Source organism: Anarhichas minor, unplaced genomic scaffold (genome assembly GCF_050575085.1).
Source record: "Anarhichas minor isolate MPS153535 unplaced genomic scaffold, ASM5057508v1 ptg000030l, whole genome shotgun sequence".
In the NCBI taxonomy this organism is placed as follows: Eukaryota; Metazoa; Chordata; class Actinopteri; order Perciformes; family Anarhichadidae; genus Anarhichas; species Anarhichas minor.
The window spans coordinates 10,851,127-10,874,939 of NW_027466476.1; the positions used below are offsets into that span (position 1 = coordinate 10,851,127).

General features: G+C 39.7%; 2 protein-coding genes across 4 annotated transcripts in view; one reads left to right on the forward strand and one right to left on the reverse strand.

The window, feature by feature from the left end:
- The first annotated feature begins 591 nt into the window (after positions 1-591).
- LOC142964497 (SEC14-like protein 2) lies at positions 592-16,034 on the forward strand. Of its 3 annotated transcripts, none has more exons than XM_076104840.1 (12): positions 592-852; positions 3,285-3,360; positions 7,519-7,562; positions 9,032-9,094; positions 9,246-9,434; positions 10,324-10,419; positions 10,538-10,598; positions 10,716-10,799; positions 10,898-11,004; positions 13,319-13,497; positions 14,183-14,352; positions 14,458-16,034. In XM_076104840.1, exons 1-12 carry the CDS (start codon positions 799-801, stop codon positions 14,625-14,627), a joined length of 1,293 nt encoding a protein of 430 aa, XP_075960955.1. In that variant the 5' UTR covers positions 592-798; the 3' UTR covers positions 14,628-16,034. The 3 variants fall into 3 exon arrangements, with proteins under 3 accessions (XP_075960955.1, XP_075960956.1, XP_075960957.1); XM_076104841.1 differs by having other exon boundaries at positions 596-852; positions 13,319-13,458; XM_076104842.1 differs by lacking the exons at positions 592-852; positions 3,285-3,360; positions 7,519-7,562 and adding an exon at positions 7,578-7,830.
- Positions 16,035-19,395: 3,361 nt separating this feature from the next.
- LOC142964216 (protein unc-13 homolog B-like) overlaps positions 19,396-23,813 on the reverse strand; it is a 56,699-nt gene continuing 52,281 nt past the window's right edge. The window contains exons 22-29 of the mRNA XM_076104435.1: positions 23,322-23,445; positions 21,448-21,492; positions 20,807-20,878; positions 20,577-20,724; positions 20,429-20,485; positions 20,197-20,280; positions 19,836-19,995; positions 19,396-19,748 (exon numbers count right to left, since the gene is read on the reverse strand). Of these exons, the coding sequence (XP_075960550.1) occupies positions 19,466-19,748; positions 19,836-19,995; positions 20,197-20,280; positions 20,429-20,485; positions 20,577-20,724; positions 20,807-20,878; positions 21,448-21,492; positions 23,322-23,445 (973 nt within the window). The 3' untranslated portion in view covers positions 19,396-19,465. The remainder of the gene's footprint in view (positions 19,749-19,835; positions 19,996-20,196; positions 20,281-20,428; positions 20,486-20,576; positions 20,725-20,806; positions 20,879-21,447; positions 21,493-23,321; positions 23,446-23,813) is intronic.

A 23,813-nucleotide genomic window follows, 5' to 3' on the forward strand; every position in this document is an offset into this window, starting at 1 on the left:
CACCATTTCGCACCTGCGTATTTTATCATGTCGTCTAGTATCTAGGAAATTTGGCTAAAACAGTGAAAACATATCAGTCTTTAAGAGTAGCATTGTATCTGATGGGAACAACTCAATCAAAACAATGTAAATTGAATACCTCTTATTGTATATGCGCATGTGCGAGGTTTTCGGATTGAAACCAAAGATTGTCTATTTTCTTTAATCAGAGATGAATCACTCCATAGTTTGTCCACAATTTCGTCAAACGTGCTATATACGGACCTGGACAACCGCTCCACGTTAAATCTGATTATTTTTTTATGTTCAGTGATTTGATTTATAACAATATCCCGCAGCTAGTGGGAGCATAGTTACTATCTTAATTAAAATAAGTACTAAATAATAAAGGATTATCTTATTTTATCTTATAAAACTACGTATGCTAGTGGATTAGAAGCTAGTTTTGGAGAAGCTAGTTCTGAAAAGACTTCTCCTCGGTTTTTGGTTCCTCCTTTTTTGACACGAGTTACGCTCTTGTCCTATCATCCTATCTTTGGCCTAGTCAGCCGGTTGGACCGGTGCTCTGTTTTAAGGGCGTTACGAGGTGTCATGTTTACTTTTTTTTTTGTAATCACCTGCAGGCAGCTGACAACGAGGATAACGAGACACTGCAGCCGCGAATGTGCATCAACGTTGAGGACAGAAAGCCCGCCTGTCAACGGTTAACGGTGCTTGTTGTCTGTCTTGTGGGTCCGTCTTGTCTGTTGACTTTGAAGGAGCTCCGTCTTCATCCCGCATCCTCCAGCCGCTGCAGACATGAGCGGAAGAGTCGGAGACCTCAGTCCTAAACAGGCTGAAGCACTGGAGCAGGTAAAGTTAGCTATAATAATATTCATAATAACAACTGTGCTTTATACTGGTATCTCTAAATCTCTAGAAATTATCTTTTTTTTTGGTATCCCTACGACTGTTATGTAATAATCTGTCTGGCAGTTCATTTTAATAGAGGCACTCTTTATTTGTAAATTAATAATTAGGGTTATAGATCATTTATAAGCCATGACTGTCATACTAATTTTCTTAATTTTTCAATATATATTTTGTATGTAAAATGTCAGAATATAATGAAAAATTGGCATTAAAATTCCCCACAGTAATAATTTATACAATGTAATATATTTAAATAGCTTGGTAGGTCCCACCAACAGTCCAATCCCCCCCAAAAATGTTAATTTTCTCTCGTATAAGACAATGAAAAGCATCAAATCGTTCCATTTGAGGAGCTGAAACCAGCAAGTATTATCAAATTAATTACAGATTATTCTTTTTGTCACTTCAGTAATCGATTTATTGATTAAATGTTGCATTAATAATTTCCACTGAGAATTAAGGGAAACAATAATTCAATTACATTTAAATTTACAAGTTCTCAAATTCAACGTGATGTCTTCAGATTTCTCATTATCTCCGACCAACAGTCGGACAGTTTTACCTAAAGTTTTACCTAACAGTTTTACCTTAAGATAAAACATATTTTACGATGATGTAATGTCAAAATCACCCATTTAACCCTTAGATATTTTGACATTTCTGCTTAATAAATGATTTAGAGCAGAGGTCTTCAACAGGGGGTAAAATAAAAAAAATTCTCTAAACATGAATCTGTCCATTATTTTAATAGTTCAGTATTGTATGAAAGATAACAGGTATCTTTATGCATGGCAGTGGTACTAATAGGCCATCACTCATTTTTCGTTTCCACGTTTAAAATGAAAGCTTTGAATAGCTTGTGTGCATGCTTATCATGCAATTGACAGACAATGTTGATATTGGCATTGGTATCAGTTGACAAGGTATGTTTATAAATGGCAGTGGCACGGCCCCCCTACTCACTGTACCTGTTTAAAATGAAAACATGAATATATGAACCTGTGTATTATTTGAATAGCTTAGTACTGAATGCACAATAAAGAGGTATGTTTATACATGGCACTAGGCCCATTTAATATAAAACACAATTTTATACAATATATATAGTCGGGGGTCCCTGCTCCATCTCTCTATCAGTTTGGGGGTCCTTGGCCTGAAAAACATTGAAGACCCCTGATTTAGAGACATAAATACGGCCTCATCTCAGTCTGTTATTTATCAATTAAACTATTTTTTCAGCGTTATTGCATTACAATTAGGCTACTTTCCATTTAAGCCATTTTAAATGATTTTATTAGCCATTAGTTAAGTAATTAGTTGCACCACATAAACCTGTTATAAAAGGCTGTGCTTTAAGAATATGAGTTCCTGTCCCTCATAGTTCTTGTGTTCGTCGTTCACTTCCACATTTTCATATGATTCATATGTGATGAATTGTTGTGTTTGTTGTGATTCATTTAAGTTGGTCTAACTTAAGGGGAAGTCTGTTTGCTTTATGTTTACATAAGGGGAATAAACTACATAGTAACTGTGTGGACGCACCTCTCACCATTATTGTTGAAGGTTAGCTATAGGCCTTGTGGTTCAAATAAAGGGAAATTGTAATGATACAATGTACACTGACAACTTTGTGGTGACAGTTTTTGTCCCCGTGCACTTGACTGGCCTGACGTCAATCTCATCCAACACCTTTAGGATGAATTGAAAATGTTGACCGACACCAAGGCTTTGCTGCACAACAGCTCACTAATGACTCGCGCTTGTGTCGGAATGGGAGCGAATCCCTGCAGCCAGGTTCATCTTCTGGTGTAAAGTCTGAGTGGAGGCTGGTAAAGCAGCACATTAGTGCCCATGGTTGTGGAATCACTGTCATTTTTTTCAGCAAAAGTAACAATTCACTGGCTGCAGCTTCTCGTGTTTGTAATATTTGCTGGTTTTGAATATCCAACAAAACCAGCAATGTAAATATGTCAACTTGGGCCAAGCTGAGGGATGAATCAAGTAAAAAACTGGCAGATTATCGTGCAGCCCTGATGCTCCTGTGTCCACAAATGTTTGTCCATGTAGTGTAGTTTTAAAACCCCTCGCACCCATGCAACAAAAAAAATGTTTACAGGCATCTGTTGTTGAACATTGCGCAACATCGCATAATAATTAGTCACAAAGTCACAAGTTTCAGCAGCTTTAGGAAATAAAAATCCACAAATCTGAAATGAGTGAGAGGCTTCAAACAAAGAAAAGTACTGTATTTATTTAAAAAGAACTTTAAAGATGAGGGTGAACATTTCCCTGAAAGTCTCTTCCTAGTATTGAATCCTCAGAAGCAGAACATGTTGATCACACCTCTTCTTCTCTCCTTCCTCACGCTACAGTTTCGAGAGAGGATACAAGACATTCTTCCTCAACTTCCTGCACAGCATGACCACTTCCTGTTACGCTGGCTCAGAGGTGAGTGTAGAAACATAAAAAACACACCTGCAGCTTTTCCTTAACCACAGCTTGCACTCACACACACACATCATTTGCCTTCATAGTCATTTGCATGCATTCACAGAGAAAATCTGTCTGTGTCGTTGTAAAAAGCAGACGCTGCAGTGGTTGATTACATAAAGGGATATGATGCAACACATGTGGACACTTTGTTTGCAGCGGTTGAGAAAGAGACTCGCATGGTTTTAGCCCAAACAGGATGCTCCAAACACAACTACAAAGACCAAGCGGCTGATTATTCAGCAGCGGTTAAAACAAATCAGGAAGACGTGAAATAGTTTTGCCAGTAAGAGCAGTACAACAGGTATTCAATTACATTATATTTGATATTAAAAAAGGTCTAAAATTTAACCTGGTAAACGCGTTCATACTCTGGAGGAAATGTGGAGCCAGTGATTAAAGGAGGCCTTGTCCTGATTAGTGCAGCTACAGAGGGCTAGCGCTCTGTGTTTCAGGCTAATCCAGAGCTAATCGCATTAAAGACGCACTACGGTCTGTCAGGACTCTGACTCTGCTGCAAAGCTCCAGGAACGTTTCCTCCAAAAATAAGTTTCATAAGAAGAGTTGAGAGAGGGGTATTGTTCTCTTTAATGAAGCTTTACTAAACGACCACGGCGTCACAGCGAACAAACACGGACAATAAGGGGTCTGTGTTTGGTAAATGTACGCTCTGAGAGGTTCAAGTTATTTCTCTTTTTCGTAAAGATGATTCCCATTCAAGCTGTGTGAGGACAGCTCAGTGCAGCTAATTGATTTGAAGCTAACGATTTAAAGCCTGAGGTGGCCCACAGTGAGCACTAATGATTGACCTTAAAATAATCTAGATCAGAACAAATGTTTCGATCAAGTTCAACTCTGCATTGTGTCCAAGTACAACTTGTGATTCTAAAAGTATTTGTATCTAAGAAATAGCGTCTTTTGTAATCAATGTTTGGTAAGAAGTCTTTATAAAACAGACAACTTTTACTTACATTGCTACTCTTTGCTAACTGGGGATAGCTGTCGATAGCAACTGGGAAGATAAAAGCAATATCCACTTCCTGTTTTGGTTGCACACTGGTTGACGCACTTCCTTTGTGCCGTAAATGAAGCCTTAATTTTCGGAGATCGAGTGAAAGCGAGGCTTTTAGATCAGGATGAAGTATTTTTGTAGGCCAAACCCCCCGAAAGTTAGCATCGCGCTGGTTTCCTTGACAAAAAGCCAATAGGATTATTTATTATTGCTGAAAATAAGCTCTGCGGTGAACAAACGTTTATGAAGATAATCTTCACAAATGAGCACCACATTAATGATTTTTGAAGGCTGAATTCAAATCAGCAGAAGTAAAAAGTTAACGTTGCACAGCGAGGCTGTAAAGGCGGACTAGTCGATGTGATGTTATGTCGTAGTCTTATTTTACCGCTTGTTAGCAACCGCCTTTTTATAAGACACGTAAAAGCTTTTTAAATTCACCAGAGGGGTATTTACTGACGTATTTTATATATCGTAGAACAAAACATTAAAATCCACAGACATTATTCCAGCCATCTAACCAAAAACACATTTAAAAAGATCATTGACTTAAAGACAAGGGAACCTGAAGTGCAACAATATTTACTAATTTCTGGGTGTTAGGACTCATTCCTGTAGCACTCTGTAGGGAACCAATCTAAACTTTATGCAGTCTACATTTACTTGAGTTAAACCTTTTCTATTGCCACTTCACACCAGCTAAAACACAGATAATAGGCTCTGAACTCAGCTGGAGCTGTTCTCTCTTTGTTCAAGATATATACACTTCATTCAACACTGCATTTTGTCTATGAAATAGTAGCTTTTTAAAAAAGCGAATATAAAAGGTTTCAAGAAGTGATTTCAGGTGAACTTGTGGCTGGCAGCAGAGAGAAGGAACTCATGAATGTAGTGTATAATTTATCAGAGTTTACGATCTATATGCCCTGAGGGAACACGGGGCGTAGACGTTTATGTTCCCGTGTATAGGTTTCATGTTTACTGTGCTATTGTGAGTGAAATAATGTAAGTCAACTGTGTGTTAGATCCAGTTGGAAGCTGTTTCTGTTGAAGAGGAGTCTTGTACTAAAGGCCAATCATCCTTCTCAACCCTTTCTCCAACTGGGTGTGTGCAGTATTTGTCTCTGAGGAGCTCCACTTACAGAGACACCAATTCAGTCTGTACTTGAGCACTTCAGGATAAAGTATTGTAGACCGCAGTTCACATTTTGTTCAGTGAGACAGACTTCTGGTGGTTTGGGTGATATTGTTTTCTTTTTGAAAATCATGCCCACATGCGTGCAGTTTGACTTGGACTTGACCATAGAATGTACAAAATATGGACGTAGTTCCCGTGACGTCACCCGTAGGTTTCCGAAGACCTTCAATTATGCCAGACTTTAAACCTTAATATAATTTAAACGGGTCAGTTAGATAAAAGTTAACCCCTCGTACAGTTGTCACCAAAGGGGATATTAGCTATAGAGACCAAAACCATTTTTTGAACCAGGCTGTAAACATATTTATTCATGCTGTAGACTAGAGTTTAGCATCTGAACATCGGGGACTTTGGGGATTGACTCGTTTTCTTTGCCTCAAGTGGCCATTTGAGGAACTGCAGATTTTGGGAGTTGCTGCGTTGGCTTCGTTTCTAACTACCGGAGGTTGGCGCTTGGGGGTCTTGATGCTGTGATGACATGAAATATTGTGACTTTTGTCTTCCTTTGACTTATGTATATATATATATATATATATATATATATATATATATATATATATATATATATATATATATATATATAATAATAATATTTTCTCTCCTGACATACAGACATGTAGGGATTATAGCTGTTTTAGCTTCTTCAGCTACCTGTAGAGCACAAACACTACTGTTTGTACTGCCTTTTTGTTTTTTGGTTGTTTACAACGACTAACCAAGAATGACGCCTTCAAGACAAACTGTTTTAATCTTAATCTTTCTAAAAGTGTGAAACCTACAGAAGAACTGTCAGGGTGACCAAGTGCACCTTCCCTGCATGTTTTATGAAAGCTGAACCAGTGGTGTGTGAGATAAAACTGACTGGGTTTGCCCTCGTATTGCCCTCTGCTACATTATGAACCTCTATCAGTGCTTAAGATAACGTTATGCAGATCATCAAATCTTCACCCGTCGGTTATCTAAGAAGGAACACTGATATGTCTGTTCCAAATCTAATATAATTACGCAAAACTTTATTATACAAAAGGATACTGAGGTTTTGTGTTAAGAAGCTGAAGGAGATCTATCCATCCAGAGCAGCGTGTATTAGTAGTAGTTCAAACTTGCTACTGAGTCAAACTAATACACAGCCTGGTCATCTGCCAGAATCTGCCCTGTGCCTTTGTAACTGAATGTCACCGTGTCCTAGTTAAGGTGCTCGACTGAAGCATTAGGTAGAGTGTAATCCACTGCTGGAGTAAGTTGTAAGTCTCACTTCAATGCTTCTCCACCAGACTGCCAGCTGCAGAGATAATCACCTTAGATGGAGAACTAAGACAGTGAAGCGTGTGTGTCCACAGCCTGGATCAGTCATACTGACACACTGGCTTTAATAGGTTACGGTAGAGGAGTTCTATTCCCAGAGGGTTTCAGCTACAATTATACAATTTAAGATATTCTCTATATAATACAATAGAAAATAATTTGCACCAGGCATTGGTGCATGTGCAAACACTACTATTAAAATTTCCTTTTATTCTTACATCCTTTATTTCTTTATTCCCTGGTATTTTTAGTATTTCTTAAAATGTGTCACTTGTAGACGGAGGTGGTACCATGTAGGCTCTTTTATAATTGTTGACATTTATTTATTAGTTTATTCGTTTCACATAACGTTTTAGTAATCTACTGATTGTTTCCGTTGACACCTGTTCTGTTGGTTGTCTAAGAGCTTTACATAAGGTTTTTGACACTCCAACTAGTGCCTCAATGTACAAAACATTAAATTAACGTCACCTAAAAATGCCTTATTCCTTGCCAAAGAAACACCAGTTTGTCACGGTTAGCCATGGCTTTTGTTTACGTTTGGTGTCGTACACCTGGAAAAATCCTAACCTCAGCCTCTTTTTCACTTTCTCTTTTTCAGCCAGAAACTTCAACATCCAGAAGTCGGAGGCCATGCTGCGAAAGGTAACGCGCTCAGCTTCTCTATTGAGTCGGACAGGACAAATTTTTCAAGTACCTGCGTGTGTGACTCTCTTGTAGTAATTCAATACAAATCACGTCCTGAATCGAAAGCCGCAGTACAACCCAATGCCTCCTCTTTTTACTAACTGATGTGTGTGAAAGTGCAATTAGTACCGGCACAGACTCAGCAGCTCAGGAGTGGCTGCAGATTAGAGAAGAGAAACTGAGTCATCGCAGCCTGACGAGATAAGATGCAGATAAAAAGAATCAAGTGAGTAATTAAAATGACAGAGGAAGGTTTACAGCCACCGAACTTAAAGCTGCATTAACTGGTTCGTGTCCACTAGGTGGCAGAAGAACAAACACGCACCCCGATATATTGTCAACATATAAAGTTGTTATAGTTTGAAAAGGCTGCCAACTTCCACAAATCAACGGTGGCATTCGTTTAAAGCATAGGTGGCCAAACTGCGGCCAGTATGGACATTAAAAAAAAGAAAGAACTAATGCGTTACAGTTACTGAGAAAAAAAAAGTAATTAAATCACAGTTACTTAAAGTAAAAACAAGAGGTTACATCTGAATATATTATTTTCAGTAAAACGCTTATATGTAGAATATGAAGGAATAAAAGAGGATTCTTGGTTTCAGGTCATTATACATTAATTCAAACATAGTGTATGAATATTATATTACATTTCTGCCACTAAATCCTACACACTGGTCCTTTGAAGGAAACGCTAGTGCGCTCGCTCAATGGGTTCATTGATTTGCAAGATTAGTTAGAAGTTCTGGGTATTTTTATCTGAAGTTTATACTCGGAAGTCAAACTTTTTTTGCTTCATGCGCCACCGAGCAACTGTCAGAGGAATGAACAGGGCGCCACCTCCAACGCTGCGGTTCTCTTTATACACGCCTATAATTTGACTCTACCTAATCCTAGGTCTCAACCATCCTGTGTTTGAGAGGAAACCCATCATTTTCTTAGTGATCCCTTCAATCAATAACCACACCTTCCTACTGCTTAATAACACTAATCCACCAATGAGCCAAACCGCATGTAGAAGCTAACGTAAGCAGAGGCTACTTTTTAGACAGCTTTTTGTTCAGTTAACTGAATAAAACAAGCCAGTAAAATATATTAAAATTGTATGTGAGCCTATTTGAAACATCTCTTTCCCCCTTTGCTGGTGTGTTTGAGGCTGTAAGCATGTGTTGGCGTGTATGCGTGTACTGCAGTGTTTACACAGCAGTACGTAACTGATCCCCTTCCTGCTGACGGGGCAGGTTTTACATCACATACTGTCTGAAACCTCCTAAGCCACTTAAATCACCACATTGTGCCACTGAACAAGCAGTCTATTATCCAGAAAGTACAAAAAAACCTATGTTTTGATGTATGTATTGTATATTATTAATCATTTGATTTGAGTGGTCTTGCTGAACTTAACATGCATTCATCTTTTCTTCCAGCATTTGGAGTTCAGGAAACAGAGAAAAGTAGATGAAATACTCACCGACTGGCGTCCACCAGAGGTAAAAAAAAACATTTAACTTAATAAACCACAACCTACAGTGGGGTTGGTGTACTTAACAGTCATTTAAGTAGGGTTGTCCTAAGAAGTTCTTGAGGAAATATTCCAGTACATGACTGACGAAAACCATTTCAAATGACTGCCGTCTGCAGGTGATAGAGAAGTATCTGTCAGGAGGGATGTGTGGTCACGATCGCGAGGGCTGTCCCATCTGGTACGATGTCATCGGACCGGTGGATCCCAAAGGCCTCTTCCTGTCTGCCTCCAAGCAGGACTTCATCAAGTCCAAGATCAGAGACTGTGAGGCCCTGAAGAAGGATTGTAACCTCCAGTCCCAGCGGGTAAGAGACCACCGACGACAGGACGGAGACCTAGTGGGCCTCCTGATCACGCTTGATACTCAAAATGTGTCTTTGGCTGAGTGTTTGTATAGAAGTGGGAGGATTGTAACCAGGATCACGGGTCCATTATAACAAACATCAGGGAGTCAAGGTGTTGAGAGATTAATCAAAGAGAAGAAGTTGCCGGGTGATTAATTGTGCAGGACAATAATGAAAGAAATGATCCTCACAAAAGTAGGATCACTTTTTGGACTTTTCTTTCATCTTTATTGTGAAATACAGTGTAATTATGCCTCTTATGCTTTTAAAAAAGGATTCAAATTGAACAATGTGAGAAGGAAACGCCACCCTTTGATTGAATTAAGCGCAGCTTATGGACGTGCATGTCACAAGTACACGTGGCCTGTTATTAGATGGTTCCCAGCCCAAACATGTTGGACACCACGGCGGTAGAGTTTATTTTCCTTTATCTAAAAACTGACCTTTTTGAGCAGTGGTTCTAGTTTTCCACTGATAAAATCAAACGCTACTTCTGAAGTTCTTTTAATTTGGAGCAGCGCAAAATGTGTTAAAAACATGACACAAATGTTTAAGATTAAGAAGTGCTACGTGCAACTTTATATATATATGTATATTATACGTATTATCTCCATGGATAGGTTGTCAGAAAATCTGTCTGTTTTAATGTTATTCATTTTGTCTCCATCAGATGTCAGATGGATTTATCACTCTGTTTCATTACATTACTCTTAATAAGTATTAGTTCCCAGAATGAGCCATGAATAAACACTTACAACCAGCTTGCTCTACTAATGACCACATTTATTTTATATTTCATACATTATCGTTTTGTCTCACAGATTAAATGTGCCTGTCTTTCTGTCACCAGCTTGAGAGGAACGTGGAGTCTATCACCATGATCTACGACGTAGAAGGTCTGGGTCTGAAGCACTTATGGAAGCCTGCTATAGAAACATATGGAGAGGTAAACACACACACACACACACACACACACACACACACACGCACACATGCACTTCTGAAAAAACTAGTAAGAGAAGCAGACTGTTCCAAATAGAGTACATGTTCCTCTGTGTCTTCAGATCCTCCAGATGTTTGAAGAAAACTACCCAGAGGGCTTGAAAAGGCTGTTTGTCATAAAAGGTAAATCCTGTGTGTTTGTATTCGTCATTCTATCGTTGTATCCTCTTTCAAAAGAGCCAGATTTAATTTTCACTGGTTCACGTTTACTCATCACTTTTTTAACTCTTCCTCCTGCAGCACCCAAACTCTTCCCCGTGGCCTACAACCTCGTCAAGCACTTCCTGAGCGAGAACACGAGACAGAAGATCTACATCCTCGGGGGTGAGACGCGACGTCTTATTTTTGCAGACTATTTCACCCGATCGAAACCCTTTGAGCTCCCTAATTTCTGATGAAATGACCCGTTGTTGTCGCTCCAGCTAACTGGCAGGAGGTTTTACTGAAGTACATCGATGCAGAGGAGCTGCCGATGATATACGGGGGCAAACTCACGGATCCTGATGGAGATCCTCGCTGTCGGACCAAGGTGAGCCAGTGAATCCAAGCCAGACGGCACACCCATGGGTGCTGGTTGTTTTAGGTACTAAATAGGTGGAGGAGCCAAGTATCTGGTGCAGATGCAGCATACTTATTTTGAGATACCGTTAATACTTGGACATGTGCTGATAGACACATTCATGAGGATATATCCCCTGGGATTTATTGAGAGTTACCTGAAAGGACTAGTTTATGACGTTAAGATATAAAAGACATTCCTGATAAATAAACAGGTGTCTGCCTCTAGAAGTTGAATATATTAAGTTGCGTTTAAAATAAAGTTGAAATTCTGGTTGTTGCACCAGTAGTTTTATAACGCCTGGATGTTGTCTGAAGTCTTTATATTCACTAACATCTTGGTTTTGTCTCATGAGAAACCAAAAGCTTTGGCAGCTGCCATGTTACAGTTAGTGTGGACTTTTTAACTTCTGGATTATTACTATTTTTATATTATTATTGCATTTAGTATTATTGAGTTAATTTAGAGTTCCATTTGGATGGAAAGTAGATACAAGTGTTATTTAATCCTACAATTACTTCAAGCAAAAGATAATATATATATATATATATATATATATTAGACTCTGTTTTCCTAGACTTGTGTAGTTTCCCCTCACTGCTTTTTCATCCTGTGCTCATGTAGTTTGGCAGCTTTCAGCTTTGCTTTGCTGAGAGACCGTCTGGCTGATATGCATGCTGTGCACATGAAACGTTGTGGGTTTACATTTGACTAACAAACCATGTTTCACACAAGGTCCCACTCCAAGCAGTTTTGTCACGGCCAGGCATGAAATAAAAAGGAATAATTTGCCTAAAAAGGAATAATTCAATGTCACATTCAGGCTACGAACGCATCAAACTGAACGCAGTGAATGAGATGTTCTCTATAAAATGTTAACGCTGCCAACTGTGGCTGTGGCCAGGATCCTGTAACACATGATGAAAGAGCCAGTTTGATCACAGCAGGTCAACAACAAAGGGCTATTTTGGACCGGCAGAATGAATCAATACAGCTGCACACATGACGGAGACAGCTTCTCTCTGCCAGAGGTATACATGTGTGAGAAGGAAGTCATGCAAAAAAGGATGCAATTTGTGGGACGAACAGATTGTTTGCTGTATGAATTATAATGACAGACAATTCACAGGAAATTGCAGACTTCATCCCCGCTGCATCCCCGCCTCGCTGCGTAGAAATGGCAAAAGCTCTAATTAGAGAGATGCGGTCAAACCCGGCAGTTTAGCACCGAGCAACACGTGCAGCTTGAGTAGTCGCACTCTTAGTTCATACGCGAGACAAGAAAACTGACCTTGCGTTTGTTTCTGTAGATAAATAATTGGGCCCAGGAAAGATGAGGAACAGGAAGAGAGAAATTCAAGATTCAAGGAATGGAGATGCTCAGCCTCAAAGTGTTGTCTTGTTTTTATTTTACTTTAGCTACCTGTGTGTCCTTGGCGTTGTACTGTATTATTTCGGTTAGGTCGTAGGAATGTAGTTGTCTTACAGAGAGAGTAGTTGTCCCCATTAGTCACTTAGACACAAATATATGGGAGGACACAGTCCAGGTTGACGTTACCCTTTGTTTTGTTTTAAATTGCTGTGATCTGTGCAGCAGGAAAACATTTAAATCTTTATGATCTGCTCGCTTTAAAAACTGTTGAGCCTTATGCATCTTACATGTGAGGTTCTTCTGACCTTTCCTCCTTCAGCTTTAGTCAAATCTGCAGAATTTATGTGATGAAACAAAACAATCAGCCTGAGAGATGCCTGATGAAGTTTTGCTCTGTGACGGACGATATGTGTTTTTCCTTCTTTTAGTAATGCCTTTCTTTCTGCATCTTTTTTCTTTTTGTCGGTTAACAGTTTCCCAATAACGGTTCAGTTAAAGTTGACATTTCTGCAAGACTTTTGGAGAAGTGGTTTCACTTCGACTTCCTTCGACTTGCTTAATAATAATAGTCAAGACAGGTCTGAAACTGCAACTGTGTCTGTAATATATATTTAATGTTATTTATCACCTGCTGGATTTAACTGACACTCACGGCCCTCTGTTGGTTGCTTCCTGTACTGCACTGTACTGCACTGGGAACACAGTTGATTGGTTTCATATTTATGTGAATAAACTTTGGAAAAGTGAGACTTTTTTTTTGTACAAAAGTGTAAAATGAGAAGCATTCAGACAAAGTCACAGTAAGTGATGGCTTTCTCTTTTCCCTCCCCTCTCCTTTCAACATTTCATATGACTAATAACTGTTTGACGTCTGTATCTCTAACTCTGTGTATGTTTTGGTCTCGGCTGCAGATAAACCACGTGGGCCCAGTTCCCCCCTCCTACTACGTGCGGGACCACGTTAAGGTGGACTACGAGCAGTGCATGACCGTCAGCCGGGGTTCCTCCCAACAGATGGACTACGAGATCCTGTTCCCGGGCTGCGTCCTCAGGTCAGATGGATGCAACGGTTTTACCAGCCTCTACACCAAGTACAAACCTCTCTATCTTGTGACACTCTGGGTCGTGCATAACATATTTTCACACAATGAAGAAGGGTAGTTAGCATCGATGACTCTAATTAGCAGTTTTGATTATTGCTGGAAAAAACAAATCAAATTCATGGGATGAAGTACAGAAAACACATCCAATGCATTTCAATGCATTTAGCGGCGCAGTAGCAGAGAAAGCGGAATAAGAGCTGAATTTGTGATGAAAGAAAATGATGCTTTATCTTAGCGATAAAATCATTTTTGCAGCTGCCAAACAAGGCTTTTTTTTTTTTTAAGTTCATCTGTTTTAACACTACTAAAGTGTAAACAAGTTAAGTTTATCAGATGCCAGGGTTCTTACGGTCACGACAAACCTGGAAAAGTCATGGAATTTGAAAATAGCAATTTCCAGGCCTGGAGAAGTGTTGGGAAAGTAAATGAACCCAAAAAAGTTTAAAAAATTTGCTCTACATATAGTGTACATATTTGAGTATAAATATGTGGCTCAGTTAAGTTCGACTGTGAAAAATCTGTCTCGGTTAAACAACACTTTAATGTTCGGGCAGATAAGTTACGTCACGTGATGTTAACAACACAATTTAGGGATTTTTAGGTGTTTTCAAATGTTGTGCATGACACCGTGTTTGGTAATCTGAAAAGTCTTTCCTCTTTCCTCTCTCGGTAGGTGGCAGTTTGCCACCGAGAGTGCAGACATCGGTTTCGGGGTGTTTCTGAAGGCTAAACGGGGCGAGTGGAAGAAAGCGTCTCAGATGCATGAAGTCGTGCCCAGCCAGCGGTACAACTCCCACTTAGTACCAGAGGACGGATCCCTGACCTGTGAGCGCCCGGGAGTCTGTGAGTAACCCGACGCTCAGCACACACTGGTGCTCACAAGGCTTCATGAAATGTAATTATTAGATTAAAGTTAAATAAATATCTCGTTCCGTTCGTCTTCCCCAGATGTCCTGAGATTTGACAACACTTACAGCATCTTCCAGGCCAAAAGAATCAGCTTTAGCGTTGAGGTCCTGCTGCCGGACCACCTGCAGTCCCCACAGTCCCCACAGTCCCCACAGACCAACGGGGGGTCCAAAAACCACGAGCAAGCTGCATGCAACAGCCAATCATAACCGAGAAGAAGACCCAATGTGCCACGTTCACGTTGGCGGATCAGTAGCGTTCAGCCGCCACTAAGCACAGCCTGAGAAACTTGAGTTGAACAGGAACTACAACATGCTGCCAACACACACAAAAGTATTTAACCCATGTTAAGACCTGACTGTTTGACCAAAAGTGTGCGATAATTTTGGACAACAAATCACACATGGGTGCAATGTTTGGGTGTCCACATACGTCTGGCCACATGGTGTAGCTTCACATTGCACGTATCCAGTTCTGTTGGACCATTTTATATTTGCTAGAAGAACGCAGATAGCAGGTAGCAACTTTACCTCAAGAGCGTATCATCGCAACAATTAGAGGCTCACTAACAGCAGGAGGCCCGCGGCTATGTTAGCCACCAATAGCATAACACGGCTGACGGTGGTCGAGATGCATTGTGGGCGATGTAGGCGCCAGGTTTTGACGAGGAACGATAATGCAATCAACCAAAACAAAACTGTATTTGTCAATGTTATAGGAGTGCAGTGCTCACTTATGTGTCGACCAGTGTTAGTTTCACATTATGTTTCAAAACAGCCACCAAGTGACTCAGGTCAGTGCTACCAAAGCAACGTATGATGTTTAGAATACACAACCACTATAAAAGTAGCACAAGAGAGACGTAGTAATTCACTTTCTTTAAACACAGGTACACTTTTTCGAGAGATGTTTATTTTCTATGTATGTGGCATAAATATTTGCCATGACAATCGGCAGCATTTCAGTTAATTTATATAAAAGTACGTTTTGTTGCTATTTTGCGATTTGAAGGAAACATGAATCTAGAAGTTTAATGGAAATTCATGTCACACACTGAACATTTCGTTTTCAATAATAACTACACATTGAAGCTTATTTAAAAATTTGTTATGATAATAAGTTTTGTACTATTATTCTTATTATTAATAACTTTCATTGCTTATTGGATGTGCCTCTGATTGTCTCTTTCCAGATTTGAAAACATTCCTTAAAATATTTATTTCTTCAATAATTTATTTCCAGAAAAATGGGTTGAAATGATATTTATTTTATTATTATAAATATTAAGTCAAAAACTATGTATCTCAGATTTATCAGATGTACAATATACAGTATTACATAATAATCATGTAGATTTGTTTGCAGTGAATGTTAATGAAAATATTTACGCTCACCAGATGATAACTGAATGTAAATCACGTCAGAATGGAGGATTATTCACATTTATATTTGTAACGGTACTGAGGGAACAACCTGGTAAATCCTGAGGAAAGATAATAAGCTGAGAGCCTCACTGTCTGGACTGTCCAAACAAACTGTTGATAAATATCTTATATGATAAAGATACTAAGAACAAAAGAATTGGAAGATACGTGAATAAAGGCGTTGACAATTTGCTTAATGTGTGTTTTTTTATTTCCCCCTTTGGAAACAGTAAAAGTGACTTCTATGTCAACTATCTCTCTATCGGTCTCGATTGGTTCGCCTGATTGTAATGCAAACTAACCAGGGACGAGGTGAACAGCCTGCAAAACTGGAGAGTGAGACTTTAAGAGGAGAGGATTTCAGTTACTTCAGGTTAAAGGGTTTCTCACCGCATTCACTTCACTCGAGGCTCCGGGCTCGAGGCTCCGGGCTCGTATAGAAACACGTATAAAAATTTTAACTTTTCTGTTTAAGTTTATTAACCGAAAAATCTTTTTCAGATTTGTTTCACAAGACAAAGATGTCTTCTCGTTGGATTCAGTGCATCCTGAACACCGTATCGTTAATTCTAATTCATACTGCAAAAAAAGATTACTTTGAAATAGGACCAAAATATATATATATATATATATATATATATATATATATATATATATATATATATATATATATATATATATATATATATATATATATATATATATATATATATATATATATATATATATATATATATATATATATATATATATATATATATATATATATATATATATATATATATATATATATATATATATATATATATATATATATATATATATATATATATATATATATATATATATAATATCTTGTTTGTTTGTGTTGTATTTACTAATAAGTACATTTTTCTTTCATAATTCATTTGACTAATAATGAATACATTTGACAATATTTTATGTTTATAGTTGTTTAAATAACGTTTGAATTCAACAAACATATTTTAATTAAAAATACATGAATCAGCTAAATCAACTGAGCAGCTCATTACTATTTTTCTAATTGTGACAAATACGTCACATTGTTTTTTCTGAGACAGTTTGAAAGCCCGATGTGACATATTTGTCACAACAATATTGTATTAACTATTACGTCTACTTGCTGTTTTAGAGGCTTTCACTGTATTCCGTTAAAACAGAAAACTTCTCAAGGGGACACTCTGCAAAGCTGCCATGTTAGAGCAGACACACGTGTTAATGTTACTAGAAACACCTGTACTACTACTAGGACAAGTGAAAAGGTCTGCTGTGAAAAAGGGCTCTTAGGGGTCTGTTTTTGACTTTTTATGCAGTGCAGTCTATAGATCAGGGCTGGTCTGAGGTCTGTTCTGTTCATTAAAAACACACTGGTGAGAGACTGACATATCCAGATCTGAGTCTTGGGACAGTACTGTAGAGTACTGTACGTGAACAGACAAAGGACACGACCCACTGCATTGATTCATAAATATTTTATGTACAAAATATTGTTATAAGTATATTCAACATATGTCACATTAGAATAATGATAACTACTTTACATACATTTGATCCATCTCCATATTTCACAGTACATACATGAAAAAGATCACAATTCTAGTACTTTTGTGTACAATAAATACATGCTCTGGTCGTAGGCTAAGTACAAACTTACGGTTAGTTTTGAACAGAGTGCAAGAGCTCAGTTGTCACTACAGCTGTGGCCATTGTAATGTAACGTATACTGAAGATCAATGTTTGTTCAGTTTAATGCAGCAGAACAAACTCTGAACTAGTTTCATCTAAATTCCACCAGGAACCTCTTGAGTTTGGAACCAAAGTGCAGCTAGTTTTGGCAAACGTGCAGTGAGAATTGGGACTTCTACAATGGCCACATCTGTCCGCTAACAACACAACACGGCTCGCTGAACACTTGCGTTCCTTGGCACGTAGTAAACATACAATAAGTGTGGATCCAATCCAGTTACACTTCAGTAAATTGAACAACCTGCCTGCGTGTTTTGTTAGTTTGTAGAGTGAATAATGCAAAAACACCAATCCCATATTCATAAACACATGATTGGTGCAGTATGTAAACTACATGCATGGCAAGGCTGAAAGACTTTTGTTCTCAATTTAAAACTACACAAAAATAAAATTCTTAGAGATCTATTTCTGGTCCTACACAAAGGAAAAAAAAAGGTTGTCAACTTTTGGATGTGTCCGTTCAGAGCGGGTCAACATGTAAACAGAGCCCACAGTCACAGTTTGGCAAAAACCGAAATTCAAAACCTCTGACACTGCATTTCTTCTCTACTAAACTACTATACCCATAATTCTTTGCTTCCTGAAAAAAACAACGCTTTTTTACTTTACATGTCATTCATGTTTTAACAGAACCGTCCACTGAGCACGGTTCTGTTTTAAGGCAACGTAATTCATAAGAACCGACTGTCGATGAATTGAAATTCATATCTCAATGTGACTACTTTTCAAGGTTTTTTTATATTCAGTCTGGGAAAAATAGAAACAGAGGTTTATCACTAAATAGGCGACACACATTAAAAGCATCTTGACACACTTCTTTATGATGTACTGCAGGATTTCCGAGAGCAAACTCTGCAACTTCACAACATTTACTCTGGTTTGACTTATTCGGACAACTTCTTCTTTCTATAAGATGCACCTGGTGCTGCATGTGTCACAAAGGCTTGAATCAAAGGACTTAATACCTGAAGCGGCCGATAAATGAAAAGAGAGGAACACGTGATCCTTTTTAAGAAGAACCATAAGCTTTTCTACTTTTTTTCTTTTGCTGAAGTTCCAGAAGTCAAATTTTTAAGCAGTCCCCATTAGTTGCCTGCTTAACTGTTTCTTAAACACTCAACTCATGCCGAGTATCACGTTTATTCATTTTAATGTGTTTTTGTGACACTTTTTAGCTGGTTCAATGTCATTTTTTTGGGGACCAGAGTCGACAGTGGTACCGATGTCTGTTTGCAGTCAAAAGGCCTCAAAGGCTCAAACAGTACAAGAATCACTCTCAGCTCATATCATAGTTATTTAGGACAAACAGCTAATAGCAGTCAGGATTAACTGCTCACGTCCATTCGGTTTTCATTCCCGTCCATTCACTCCAGTGAATGTACGTTTGGTTAAAAGCTGTGGATCAGCAGCTCTGATGGCCAACAGATGGCAGATTTAGTTTGCTACGGACGACCAAAATAGCTCGTCATCACTATCAGACGATGAAGAAGATCTCAAGAGTTTCTCTCCAATGAACTGAAAATATTTTCCCCTCTGAGTTGGTGGTTTCAACCCTTTTTGTCGCTTGATAGTTAAGATATTGGTCCTGTTAGTTGCTTCTTTTTCATCATTTGAGAAAGAATCTCCTTCCAAAATGTGAATGAAATACTTTTTTTTCTTTCATATCTGTGACAAAACTTGCGTCCTTTGAAGGATGTCCTCCACGTCAGAGGCGTTAGAGGCCCGTGTTTACCGAGGATGAAGATGACAGCGCTCATAAACAACAGACGAAGCCCTGACTCTAAACGCTGACCGTGATCTGTGTCAGCGCCACATTTCTTCCAGTAAATCTCCGATCTTGAGTCAAGCGTCTCTGCTCATCTGCCCTCCTCCACGGGACGGGTTTCAGATTTCAGCTTGACGACCTCCTTGGCCACCTCGTCAGCGGGCCGCTGGGACAGGATGCGCATCACCGTCAAGCCCGTCTCGTCGGGTTGGATGCGCGGCCCGAGCGGACACCAGCACACGCAGCTCTTGCGGTCGGCGACGTCGCGCAGCTGAACCACGGCCACGCCGACCACGCGGTCCACCCGGCCGAAACAGTAATCCTTCACCGTCACCTGGAGCTCATAGCAGTCTGGGGATTCTTTACCCAGGACACTACGGCGCAGAAAGGGGGAGATCAGAGGTCAGACTCTTATCTCACAAAACACATTTCAGATGTCAGAGTTCAGATCTCAAACTCACAACTGGAAAGCCTCGTTGAACTTCGCCGACCAGCTGTTGTTCTTGGATTTGGTGGTGAACTTGCGCTTCTTGTCGGCCAGGAAGGGACCAACCATGGAGACGTCGACGAAAGGCCGGAACATCCCTGATGTCTGCCACTTCATGTCGTTCACTGCAATGACTGGATGGATGGAGATGTGGGAAAACAGAAGGGGAGCGAGTCAGTTGATGAACGTAAGTTGGATGTACACTTACGTTCAGGGCTGTCCTCAAACAAAGAAATTCTTAGTTGACTAACACTTTTACAATTTCTTCAACTAATCGATAAGTTGATTTGAGAGCTTTAGGCTTTAGGCAAATGTTTGTGTATTTTGAACTTCACCTCTGACGCTGACTTTGCGTTCCTTCCCGAGCATCATGTCGATCTGCAGAATGGCCTCTCCGATGGGCTTCTCTATCCCCGAGCCTGCAGAACATCAACATGATTTAACAGCATCTTTTTATTATTATCGTGATCTCATTATATTTTTCTACAAGAAACCCCATAAAAGAAGCTCAATGGTTTCATGTGGAACCCAAGAAAGCCCCTCATCATCAGAGGGTCGTGGACTTACCCCTATCAGGTCGAATCTTCTCATTGCCAGTGATTCTGATGCCCATCCCATCATGCACTGAGAGGACAGGGAAGAGCAGAAAGGTTGAGGACACTTATATATATATATATACTGTATATGCAGTGTGTCTGTGTGTGTCTTAGATTACCTTGGGTGTGTTGAGTGGTGACAAAGGTCTTGATGAGAGCGTCGGTGCTCTGCGAGTAGAGGGAGAGGGCGTAACGCAGTGAAGCCAGTTCAGGACTTTTCTCCACAAACGCCTTCTTCAGCCCGTTTCCTCCAGCGTGGAAGTATTGCTGAAAAAACAAGAGAGGTGAGAAATGGACGGTTTCATTGTTGTTTCCAGCTTGTCGTGTGAACGTGCAGGTCTCCACCAACCTTGATCGTCTCCAGCCCGGCATCGATGATTATACACTGTTTGGGCGTCAAGGTTTTGGCTTCACCGCCTCCCTGCAGCAACCAGAGTTCACAGACATTACACAAACTTCACTACTGAGAGCAGCACGCAAAAAGAATAAATAGAGACGAAACAAACATAACGATATGAATACATTAAACAGATCAGTGAATATTTGGACAGTGACTCCTTGTGGATGATTTCCTCCGTGTATGTGTATGTGTATGTGGCCCACTTTGAAAAACGTTTGTCCACCTCTCCCTTAGTAGCAGAGAGAGTGAAGAGTCAGAGCGGTTGAATATGTTGGTCTAGTCTGCCTGAATCATTGACCTTTTATCTGATTGAGGCTTGTGTTAGAATCTAAAGCCCCTGTGACTCTGAAATATCAGTTGATGAATCCACGGCGCTGTCCGTGGTGCTGAAGTAGCAGACGGATTTATAACTGAGACTTTTTCTCAGAGTCCCGCACTTCTGTGTATGAAGAAATACAAACTCAAACAGCCGCGCATGACGCTGAGTGCGAGTCGCAGGTGAACGACACCAACCGGCTCCATCCCCGGGTTAAAAAAGAACAAATGAAACTAAACAAACGGCCCTTTTCTACAGCCTGCCTGTGTGTTACCTTAAGACTGGACAGTCCTTTAGCTGCTGTGAGGAGCTGGGCCCCCTGCAGAGAGAGAGAGAGAGAGAGAGAGAGAGGAGAAAGAGAGGAGAGAGGGAGGAGAGAGGGAGAGGAGAAAGAGAGGAGAGAGGGAGAGAGGGGAGACGAAGAGGGATTTATATTGGGATATTTTCACGCTTCATCGTTTCCCTGAAACAAAAGACACAAGGCAGTAACTCAGAGTGACTTTCACGTTCACGGAGGAAATAAAACTCGTGCAAAGATCATTTCAACACTAGGTGGCAGCAGAGCACAGCTGCTGCTCTCACTGGGGCTGAGATACCAGATATTAGACACTACAGATAAGTCTGTGTATATATAACAAATACACAGATTCATCTGATTAAATACCTTCCATTCATAATCAGTTTAATACTTAATTTACGACGGTAAACATCGTGTTCACTGTGATGTTTTTGTCAAAATGACTAGTTTTGGTAATGTGCTTCGCTACTCTAGAGCATTTAGATAAACCTGTTTGCTGCAGTCACTTAATTCATGAGCTCCTGGACACAAAAAGGAAAACAACAACAACAACAATATGAAAGTGCGTGAAGTCGGTCACTTTGTGTGTTGTAAACTGTCGATGTTTGGCCGTCGATTTTCAGAAATTGATGCACCAAAAAAGAGGAGTTTTCAAAACAGTCTGCGCCATTTCCACAGGACAAAAACACAACTTTGAAAAATACATTAATGAGGAAATCAATACAGAGATAAACACAAGTGGCTAAAATGTCTGGCAATAATAAGCAGAGTGTGTGTGATTTGTACCGAATGAGCAAAAACATGCCCAAATATTGTCCTCTCATAATTGTGTGTTTTTCAATCTGCTTCTCCGTCCTCTGATTACTCTCATCAGTATTCACAGCTCGACAGAAGAACAGAAATTAGGAATATGGATTTTTCATCATAGAGCTGTTTTTCCATTATCTTGTGTCCATGGCTCTTACTCTTTGTGAGGACCAGTTTTAGACCTCATAATTGACATGTTTGCAGTAGAGGACGGGTTTTGACAAGGAAGAAAAACATAAGGAGTAAAAACAACGATATTTCTGGTTCTGCTTCATCGATTTTGATCCTTTTTTTGAGTTCGACAATACTGTGAAGCACTCTTTCATGGATAGAATGAGGTTTAGTTTCGGGCACTCTTCCGTGGATAGAATGAGGTTTAGTTTCGGGCACTCTTCCGTGGATAGAATGAGGTTTAGTTTCGGGCACTCTTCCGTGGATAGAATGAGGTTTAGTTTCGGGCACTCTTTCATGGATAGAATGAGGTTTAGTTTCGGGCACTCTTCCGTGGATAGAATGAGGTTTAGTTTCGGGCAGTCTTTCGTGGATAGAATGAGGTTTAGTTTCGGGCAGTCTTTCGTGGATAGAATGAGGTTTAGTTTCGGGCACTCTTTCGTGGATAGTCGAGGTTTAGTTTCGGGCACTCTTTCGTGGATAGAATGAGGTTTAGTTTCGGGCACTCTTTCGTGGATAGAATGAGGTTTAGTTTCGGGCACTCTTCCGTGGATAAAATGAGGTTTAGTTTCGGGCAGTCTTTCGTGGATAGAATGAGGTTTAGTTTCGGGCACTCTTTCGTGGATAGAATGAGGTTTAGTTTCGGGCACTCTTTCATGGATAGAATGAGGTTTAGTTTCGGGCACTCTTCCGTGGATAGAATGAGGTTTAGTTTCGGGCAGTCTTTCGTGGATAGAATGAGGTTTAGTTTCGGGCACTCTTTCGTGGATAGACGAGGTTTAGTTTCGGGCACTCTTTCATGGATAGAATGAGGTTTAGTTTCGGGCACTCTTCCATGGATACAATGAGGTTTAGTTTCGGGTTGCTCCTACCAGGCTGTCGTTGCTCTGAGGCAGGACGAGGGTCTTCTCCAGGCTGCTCAGGACGATCTTCCACAGATCCTTCAGGATCCTCTTCAGCACCGTCTTCTCACAGATGTCAGCAAAGATACTGAGACTGGATCACACACAAACATCATGGTAGAGGTTCAGTTTACAAGCATCAAGAGTCCAGCAGGCCTTCAATAATACACTGTCTTTGTTTTTCATTAGTGGACTAAGGGCTGTATGAAAGAGTCGACATAATGACACAACAATTACAAAACAAACAAATAAAAACAGATTAGCAGAAACAAGATAATTATGGCTTTAAAAAAAAAAGAAGCAGATTAACAAGTTAGACGCTACTGGATGTTTGATGTGTGTGTTTGAGAAGTAAATGTGTGTCAGATGTCGAAAAAACTATTTTCAAAACTTATTTTAAATATTATTTCTCTTAAATAAAAAATATGACATTAGTGGTTTCATGAGCAACAATAACTTACA

Coding starts and splice junctions, on each gene's coding strand:
- LOC142964497 (XM_076104840.1), top strand. CDS start 799: ATGAGCGGAAGAGTCGGAGACCTCAGTCCTAAACAGGCTGAAGCACTG. Junction 7,563..9,031: donor CGGAGGCCATGCTGCGAAAG/GTAACGCGCTCA, acceptor CTTTTCTTCCAG/CATTTGGAGTTCAGGAAACA. Junction 14,353..14,457: donor CTGTGAGCGCCCGGGAGTCT/GTGAGTAACCCG, acceptor CGTCTTCCCCAG/ATGTCCTGAGATTTGACAAC.